General features: G+C 61.2%; 1 protein-coding gene across 3 annotated transcripts in view; it reads left to right on the top strand.

Annotated features, from left to right (window-relative positions):
- CROCC (ciliary rootlet coiled-coil, rootletin) overlaps positions 1 to 9,529 on the top strand; it is a 44,213-nt gene that overhangs the window by 33,614 nt on the left and 1,070 nt on the right. For all 3 annotated transcript variants that reach the window (XM_019511950.1, XM_019511949.1, XM_019511948.1), the window contains exons 30-35: positions 197 to 360; positions 2,714 to 2,929; positions 3,214 to 3,438; positions 3,773 to 3,922; positions 4,856 to 5,056; positions 5,814 to 5,945. In XM_019511950.1, coding sequence (XP_019367495.1) covers positions 197 to 360; positions 2,714 to 2,929; positions 3,214 to 3,438; positions 3,773 to 3,922; positions 4,856 to 5,056; positions 5,814 to 5,945 — 1,088 coding nt within the window. The remainder of the gene's footprint in view (positions 1 to 196; positions 361 to 2,713; positions 2,930 to 3,213; positions 3,439 to 3,772; positions 3,923 to 4,855; positions 5,057 to 5,813; positions 5,946 to 9,529) is intronic.

Genomic DNA, 9,529 nt, shown 5'->3' with positions numbered 1-9,529 from the left:
CGAGCCTGTCCCACTCCAGACACACCAGGGATGCGGAGTCGAACAGAGGGTCCCGCACCCCAGTTGCCTGCTTTATCCATAATGCAGACTGGCCCTATAGTCCCGGGGTCCCTGGGCGATGTAACTCTACATGCCCCTTGCCTGCGGCTGGTGTGAGATGCCTCGTGTGCCCCTCGCTCTCCCTTTGCTGCCCCAGGGAGACGTGGCATGGACGGCAAGCTGAGCAGCGCCCAGACTGCCCTGATGCTGCAGGAAGAGACCCTCCGGCGCAATGACCGGGAGCGCAAGGCCTTGCTGGACAAGGTGGCAACGCTGGAGCGAAGCCACCAGTCGGCAGACAGCGAGCGCCGGACCACGCAGGTGCTGGGGGCGAGGAACTGGAAGGGAAATCAGGGCAAAGTGGGCAGGGAGCTCCGTTGGAAGGGGCCTGGGGCTCCCTATTGGGACATCATTGCTGTTTTGGGCATCGGGGCGCTAAAGGAGGGACCTTGGCAGAGTCCTGGTTGCTTCTGCCATCTGCATGCGATGCTCTCTCAGTCACGGTGAGCACTGGCTGAGTGCAGGGATCAGAAATATTGCTCACGTGCCCCATTCCTAGGGTCATTCAGAAAAGATGGAGGCTCTTGTGTGAGGACCAACCCTGCACCTTTCCCGCAGGCTGGAGAGGAAAGGGCCTGGATTTGTCCAGCTGGGTCTCCCCCTTGGAACTGGCTTCATGTTGCAGGCTGATGCCTGCGAGATGTGCCTCCCATACCCCCAGGATCCTGGCCCCATTGTGCCGGGCACTGCATGAACACAGTACCACACAGGACCCGCTGGGGAGTGAGGCCTACAGAGGCAAAGGGACTTGCCCAGGGTGGTGCAGCAGGTCAGTGGCGGAGCTGGGGGTCTCCCGAGGCTCAGCTCCGTGCCCTCCACCACAGGCCAAGCTGCTCCCCAGCTCTGTGGGGCACTGTGCCCGTTGCACGGGGTGCCGAGAGGAGGACCCTGGCTAAACAGAGACGGGTGGGCACCAGCGGGTGAGACTCCCCCAGCGAGATCCTGCCCCCAGGCCGGTCATGGGACAAAGCCCAGGGGGCTGCCTCCTTGGCCCGCCGCAGGCTTGCCCCCCCCGCACCTGGCAAAGCCGGCTCCTGGCAGCGAGCGGGCCTCTGCCTGGTGGAACTCTTTACTCACGGTCCCCGGGGGTGCTCCGTGTCTGGGCCGTGCGCGTGTTATGTCTGCTGGGCTTGGAGCCTGGCCAGCCCTTTGCATTCAGGAACAAAGCTGGGAGGCTGCCAGTCTGGCAGGGCCAGGGTCCATCAGCTCCAGCACAGGCCAGGGAACGCGCGCTGCTGAGCATGCAGCTCTGGGGTGTGCGGGGAGGACCGGGGGGCTGCTGTGCACGGGCTTCTGCTTCTTCCTGGGGAAGGGGCCGGGGCCCAGGGCCCGGGAGGGTGCCTTGGCGTGTTCCCCTTTTTGCACAGCATGGGGCAGGTGTGAGGGCACCACGCTGTGCCTCGGGGAGAGGAGATCCTGCCCAGGCTGGGAGCGCTGGTGCCAAGGGGGGCCGAGCTGCTCAATGCAGAGCTAGCCCTCCGTGGGTGCTGAGATTGTCCTTTTTCATGGGTTTCTTTTGCACTGCAGCGGGCCTGTCTCTGAGTGTTACAGGGCCAGCCTCAAGCCTTGACCGCACGTGGACAAGGTGCTGGTCAGGCATCTGAAAGCCATGCACAGAAAACAGGACTCATTGCAATCCCCCTCCTCTCTGGTGGGGATGTGAGGCCTTGGGAAACTACAGCTCCCAGCACGTTGGGCATCTTTCAGGCCCGTGGTCTTTGCAGGCTGCCTCTCTGCCATGCCACAAAGGTGGCCACACTGTGAAAGCGAACCCCTCTCAGCTCCTGTCTCGCTCACCAGCCCTTCAACTCCCCAGGACACTGTGTCTTGTGGGGCTCTGTTTCGGTGCTGAGACCTCACCGCTCATTTCCAATTCCCACAGCGCCCGGAGGCGACCCTCTTTGCCCCCTCGGCTCCAGGCTGCACCAGGGTCTCTCTTCTCCCTCCAGCCGTAGCAGAGGGGTGACCCTGCCCTGTTTCATTTAGCTTCGTGATACTGCCGCTGGCCTCTAGCCAAGCACTGAGCGACTGCCAAGGCAAGCCATCCCTGCCGGGACCCGCAGCATCCTGTGTGGCACCGGATCTGCGTTCAAGTCCTTACTGCCTTGCCGCCTTTGTGCCTGGGATGGATGCATGGGAAGCAGGGAGGGACACAGCCCTTGATGGTGGGACGGGATCCAGCAGGGCTTGTTCCACGGGTGACCAAGCTTGGAGGGTGCATCCCACCTCCGGTGCCAGCTTTGTCAGCCCTGGTGATTCCCCGTCTCCGTTTCCACGCTGCAGAGGAGGGAGTAGGGGCTGCCGTCTTGCTCTGGGAGCATTTGGGGCTGAGGTTCATTGTCAGAGGGGGTGGGAGGCAGTGTCTGGGACTGGGAGGCTGCAGGCCAGGAGGAAGAGGCATTGGCTCAGCTGGGTTGCAGAGCAGGGCAGAAATGCAGGGGGGTCACAGACTGGAACGGGGGCACAGGGCCAGAGCACCAGGGGCGTCGTAGCAGCGCGCTGGGGTACTGCCATCATCTTCCGTGAGTCACATCCTCACCCAAGGCCAGTTTGGGAGCAAGAGCTGCCCAGGGAAAGAGGAGGCTGGCGAGTCTCACCCCCGCTCTCCCCCCAGGAGAAGATCACCAAGATGAAGGCCAACGAGGCCAAGCTGGAGGCCGACAAGCGGCGCCTAAAGGAGATCCTGGATGCCGCCGAGAGCCGCTGCACCAAGCTGGAGCTGCTGCGGCGCTCGCTGGATGGGGAGCTGCAGAGGATGAAGCTGGTGCTGAGTGACCGCGAGATGGAGATCCAGGTGCTGCAGGATCGCGGCGACATGCTGCAGAGACAGGTAGTGCTGCCAGCACCCGGCTGGGCCTTTTCCAGGGGAGGGATGTGCCTGTGGCCCCTAGCACGGCCGGACCATGGTGGGCCTTCTCCGTGGCAGCTGAACTGACCCCGCTGCTGCTATCAGAGCAGCGCTTTGCCCAGCCGGACGGGGGGAGATGCATGGCTGTGTAGCTGGGGTCACCACGCAGGTGCCCCCCGACTGGGCCAGGGCTCCGCTCAGGGACATCAGAGAGGGACCAGGCCTGGGCTCCGGCTTACTAAAGGACAGCGCTGACCCCACCGCAGGTGACCGACAGCGAGATGAAGGCCAGCGCCCTGCAGATGTCTGTGGACCGACTGACCCTGGCACTGGGGAAGGCTGAGGAGAGCGAGAGCTCCTTGAAGGACAAGGCGCAGAGCCTGTCGGCCGCTTTGGCCGAGAGCAGCGCCGGCGCGGACTCGGCCCAGGAGAAGGTGCTGCAGCTGCAGAAGGCGCTGACTGCCAGCGAGCACGACCGTCGAGTGCTCCAGGTGGGAGCAGGGCCTGTGGGAAGGGGGCTCTCATGTAGGCTCATGCAGCAGTGGTTTCACGGCCAGGACCCAGGCGACCCTGGCAGAGGTGCTGGGTGAGGGTGACTGGGATGCTCAGAAAGCTGAACTGGCTGGACAGGACCGGGTGGAGCTGTGGGGGACACTTCTTGCTTTGCACCAGGCTTTAGACCATGCCATCTGCCCCTAAAAGAGATGTCGGCACAGGGGCCTCTCGCCCTTGTCTCTTCTGCCGGAGGTTAGCGTCTCCCTGCTGTCCCTGGGTTCGTTGTACGGAGGTGCCCCTCGGGACTCAGCCTCTCATCTCGTGCCCTAGGAGCGGCTGGATGCTGCTCGCCAGGCGGTCTCCGAAGCCAAGAAGCAGAACGGCTCGCTGGTCGACCGCGTCCAGGGTCTGAAGACCGAGCAGGCCGAGCTGGAGCTGCAGAAGGAGGAGCTGGAAGGACAGGTGCGGCAGCAGCAGGAGGTGAGCAGCCTACATGGGCTGGGGTGCCTCAGAGCAGCCACTGGAGCCCGGGGTGGTCCCCGAGCTGTGGGGAGGCCTGGGGGAGCCTGCTCCAGCAACACAGGGCAGCTGCCGTGGTGGGGATGCTCACTGGGGCACCATTGGGCTCCCACGCACCCCGTTCCTCTTGAGGGTGGACGCTGGGACTAGACATGAGCACAGGGTCTGGGTCGCAGTTCCCCATCCATCCCCGGAGCCCCAGAGGATGTGCTGTTGAGCCGGGGAGGTTGTGGCAAAAAGCACGTGGCCATGGCTTGTTCCCAGCAGCATGGAGGCTGGGACCCACACACCCAAACTCAGGTCTGGCTAGCAATGCCCGTACGGTAGCACAACTTACAGATGCTCATGGGGAAGTCCACTGGCACGTTGGTCCTTTCTTTTGTGGAGCTGGTCTCCACCAACTAGCTCAAGCAGCTCATCCACCTCCAAATGAGTCAGCTGACAGGGTCGAGCGCCTACTCCAGCACCCCCTTGCAAAAGGTCTTGTTGCTCCCTCCTGCTCTGGGCCAAGCAGGGGCACAGGAGAGGCTGTTGGTGTTGAGTGGAAGGGTCTCTTTGGATTTAGGCCGGTTATACCTCGGTCCTGGAGGAGCAGCTAAGGTCATACTCATTTGGGACCTTCCTGCCAGGCAGCCCAGCTCCAAGCCCTTGCTGGAGAGCGTTTTGGGCTCGTGGCTGGCTGGAAGGGAATGCATGCCTCTGGAGAGTAGCTGAGCCAACACCCTTCAGCCATCAGTCCTATTGCCTTCACTTAATTCCCGGTGAAGGGCTGGCCCTGGGGTGTCCAGCCCTAGTGCAAATGCATCCTGTCGCTGTTGCTGCCCTGGTTCAGTGCATCCCTGCAAGGGGTTTCTAGCTCATCTCCACCCCTCTGCTCCTTTGCCTCGCACCCAGCTGCTGCGCCAGCGCCAGGAGGGCGAGAGCTTGGCCTTGCGGAGCCAGCAGAAGCTGCAGGAGGACAAGCACCTGCTGCAGGAGAGGCTGGGCAGCTTGCAGCGGGCGCTGGCCCAGCTGGAGAGCGAGAAGCGGGAGGCCGAGCGCTCCTCCCTGCGCCTGGAGAAGGACAAGACCGCCCTGAAGAAGACCCTGGACAAGGTGAGCTGGAGCTTCACGTACTTGCACGGACCCCCGGCACCCTCTGAATGGCCCCAGTCTCTCATAACCAGTGCCTCTGGGTTAGTAGAGGGGAGATGGCTGTGGGCATTCACTAGCTCAGTGCTGTCTTCCCTGCTAGTGGGGGTCCTGCTTGATCCGGGGCACATTATGGGGCCACGAGCAGCTGGATCCTGTGGCTGATGTGGCCGGCTCCCAAGAGCAGGGACTACAGGGCCCTTTGCTGAGCCGATGAGCCATCGGCTATGGGAGTCCAGATGGTAACTTGGGCGTCATACAACAGCAGAGTCGGGCAAAATCCCCTCCGTGGAGTCAGCTGCATTTGTGCATTTGCTTTGAGGTGCAGTCTGGCCCGAGGCCTCAGTAGAAACTGGTGTCAACTGGAATTAGGCTGACCGCAGTAGGCTGGACCTGCAGTCAGGTCCCCATCAGTGTACTGATGGACAAAGCACACACAACTCAGTGTTGACGTGGACCTTGGCTCATTATGGTTCACCTTTCTCATCCCCTGTCTTGACTGGAGACCCTGGGCCACGACGCAAAGAAATAATGGGCAATTAGTTGTCAGCCTGGTCAGTGAACAAAGCTTAAATAATAGTCCTGCATCCACCCGCCCAAGAGGGAGAAGGGTTAGATGGAGGCTGTTGGCTGGGCACGATCTTGGTGCTCAGTGTAGCCGGCCGTGGCCGTGTCTGCTAGCCCTTACCCCTCCATCCCCCTGCGCTGGCTGGGCCGGCAGGTGGAGCGCGAGAAGCTGAAGACTCGTGAAGACTCGTTGCGGCTGTCGGCAGAGAAGGGCCGACTGGACCGCTCGCTCACCACGGTGGAGCAGGAGCTGGCGGACGCCCAGCGGCAGATCCAGCTGCTGGAGGTGAGCTGTGAGACCCCCCCACAACCTAACGTATTGGGCAGGAGGAGTCCAGGTCCAGGACCGGTCAGCCTGCGAGGGTCTTTTAGGCTGACGTACCAGCTCCTGTAGCCACGGGAGCAACGTGCCTGTAGCACATCCAGGGCAGGTGGCGTGGTGGGGGCAAAAACCCTGCCAAAGGAGCGTGATCAGCTTATGAATGGGGTTATGCACCAGGGGACTGGACTGGATGCCCACAGGTCTTGCCCTGTGTTCCTCTATTTCTTCTGGAGACCTGGGCACAGTCCTGCTTGCCAGGGACCTGCAGGGGCAGGATTGCCCCATGGCTCTGCCCCTGGTTTTAATCATTCGCTGTGTTCGCTCTTAGGATGCACTCAGTCGTGTTTCACACACCCCTAGCTGGCAGGACCTTCTTGCAGGGCAGGTCGTGCCTTTCCCTTCACCCTGGTCTTGGGCAGGGCGTGTGTTCCTGATCCTGAACAAAAAGCTGCTGGGAGAGGAGGGAAGCGGTGGGTGAGGGTGGATGGAGAGAGGGGAGAAACAGGCCATTGAGGACAGGATCTCGGACAGGTCGAGTGCGATCTACCTGGAGGTAAACTGAGTGCATGTCATTGCTAGGAAAGGCAGCGCCTGTCCCCCCCTCCCTTGCCACAGCCAGTGCAATCCTGATGCAAAGCCTGATCCCTGCTCTCCTGCACAGTCCCGGAGCCAAGGAGTCAGAGACGTGAGGCTCTCTCCTGGCTATAGGGTCTTGGAGAGAGATTGCGGGTAGACAGCACGAAGGGGCAGCCCCTACGACCTCTGTCCCTGAACAGGCACCGCGGTCGTCGTCCCTGCTGCTCGTGCCCTGCTCCCTTCCTCTTTGCCTGTGGTCTCCCTTGGAGAAGGTGCTTTGACCCCTGTCCTCACCCACCTGCCTCTTCTTCCTGGCATCTCAGTGACGTAGGAGCCTGAGCTTCCCTGGAAATGGAGGGGACTTTGGTTCCTAAGTCACCTAGGTGCCTTTCGAGATGTTACCCCTTGCTTGTGCTCAGCCTGCTGGTGGCTCGGCCTCCCTGGCCATGTGCTCCTGTCCCCCGTGTCACGCTGGCACTTGGCGTGGGGCACGGGAGCTCAGCATCCCCGTTGCCCACCCTTGCCCTCAGCTAACACAGCCTGCACCAAGTGGCACGTGGGAGCACGTGGCTGTGCTCGAACAGCTCTGCAGGGCAAGGCAGGTGCCTGCTCACCATCTGGGGCTGGATCCAAAGCCCGTCACGGTCGGGGAAAGACTCCAGGTGCTTTGGGATAAGCCCCTCCATGCAGACCCCCCTAGTCCTTGGCCCGCTCTATACCCAGCTAAGTCGCCTGGCTGCCCTGCCTCCTGCCTGGCTGTGCTGGTTGCCTGCAAAGTGTCGCTCACTGGTGTGCTTACTGCCTTCTCTCTTCCAATTGCCGCCCTGTTCCTCGAAGGAGAAACTAAGCATGATTAGAAGGACCATAACGTGCTCCTGGGTGAGTCGCGCAGCCTGCCCCGTGCTTGTAGCTAGTCCTGTATCCCGGATCCTGATGCCCAGCCTTGCCATACCACCACCTCCCTCCTAGAGACCCACCTCGAGCAGAGGCAACGGGTCGTTATGCTCACGCTAATCACTCGCATGGCACCCGGCTTGAAATCAGGACCCCGGGCAGGTATGCCAGAGCCAGCCCCTGCCCAGTTTGGCTAGAACAGAGTGGGAAACTGAGGCACGGTGAGGCAAGGCAACTTCCCAAGGCCACGTGGCAGAGCTAGGGCCCCGCGCGCGGGGTGCTATCAGCTGGCCGCAGCTCCGCTCGTGTCTGTTCCCCTTGTTAACGCGAGCGTCTCTGCAGATGCCATGATGTCATGGCTGGCTGCCGCCGGGCCCGGCGTGATGAATGCCGCTTTGTTCTGGATCCCTCGCGCCCGGCCTCTCGCCGGGCCGGGAACCTCCGTAAAAGCCAAAGCCCTCTCCCAGCCTGGCCAGCGGCAGTGGTAGCCAGGACCCGAGGGCCCCCAGCTAGTGACGGCCGCTCTACTTGGCACGTGCGGGCAGCTAACCTCACCGCCTTGGAGCCTGCTCCCCTGCCCCGGGGGCTCACGTTCAACAGCAGAGGAGCCTGTTTTGGTTGCAGTATTTCAGGACCAAGTGTCTGGCGTTTCCCAGCTGGGTGTATATTTGCCCTGCCCAAGGCTACTCTGAAGTGACATGGGGCACGTCACTGTATCCCTCTGTGCCTCAGTTTCCCTTGCCTCCTTTGTTTCTCCCATGTAGTGAGGTGGGCAGAGCCACTTGGCTTCTCTGCAGAGCTGCACGCGCCCAAGCTGGGAGCGGTGGAGAATACTTCTGGGTTTTGCCACCCAGGCCTGAGTTACTTTAATGTAAATTGTCCCCTGGGGACTGCAGCTAGACACGGCACAAGTGCTTCTGCGTTCCCACAGCCCTCCGGGTTGTGCCAGTTGGGATTGTATCTCCTGGGAGGGCTCTCCAAATTGGACAGATCAGGGGGTAGATGAAAAGCAGCTGGCTTGGGATAGCTGCATGTCTCTCTTCCCCTGGGGCATTTTATGCTGGTATAATTTACAGCCAGGGATCTGATCCCTGGCTCCAGGCTGGTGCTTGAATGTTGGGCCCACCCGCTGTCCTTATGAAGGCTAGGGATGCACAAACCGGTTTAAGTGATCAGAAACTGATTTAAACCTATCACAGAACAGACATTCAGCGCACATAAACCAGTTTGAAAGTGGCTGAAACCTGCTTGAGATAAACCTGGTTGAATAGCAGTGTCAGACTTAACTGATTTGGGTCAAACCGGTTTGTGCAATGTCTGTCCCAGACTGAAGAGGGTGTTATAGGATCACAGGGAGGTGCTCGTCCCAATAGCCCTGTCGGGGATAGGGGTCTGGGCACACGATATACCGTGGAGCACATGAGAGGCATCCAGATTACCTAGAGGCTGCAGAGCAGTGTGGGCTTGGGAAATGCTGTCTCCTGAGATCGCAGACCTTGAGGTAGGCACAGCAGGGGACGGACACAGCCTTGCAGCCGGGCCGGGAGTGAGACCCTGCCTCCGCTCCACGTTGATCTGCACAGCACGGGCAGACTGAGCATTTACACCAGTGTAAAAGAGTAGCAGATGGGGCTTTCCATGAGGCTGGGGCATTGGATGTGCCAAGATGGCCACGTGTCTGGAGCAGGGCTGGGTTGCAGGTGTGGTGGCCACCGCGGTTCATGCTGTTTTCTCTGGAGACCTCGGGCGGGTTTGCCAGCCGTGTGCAGGCAGGGATGGGAGCAGAGCACGAGGGGAGAAGCCTGGTGCCAGTGACCTGCGTGGCAGCAGCAGGGTCTCGGGGCCTCGTCTACACTGCGGCACTCAGCACTTTGTAACGCCATGATGGTGGTAGCTGTGGTTTGTGCGCTGTGTGTGGAGCGGGTCTTGATGGATCTGTTTTTAGGACCAGAGGGTCATGCTGGGTGACCCATCTAATGGCAAGGGGGGTGGAATTGGAAGAACTGGGCACGTGGAGATGCCCAACATTTCCTTCTGGGGTTGCATGGGGGGTTAGCAGTGGGGCCAAGACCCCCCCC

Source organism: Gavialis gangeticus, unplaced genomic scaffold (genome assembly GCF_001723915.1).
Source record: "Gavialis gangeticus isolate Ggan-Ray unplaced genomic scaffold, GavGan_comp1, whole genome shotgun sequence".
NCBI classification, from domain to species: Eukaryota; Metazoa; Chordata; order Crocodylia; family Gavialidae; genus Gavialis; species Gavialis gangeticus.
The sequence above is the reverse complement of the archived record's forward strand: the minus strand, read 5'-3'. Positions and strand labels throughout refer to the sequence as shown.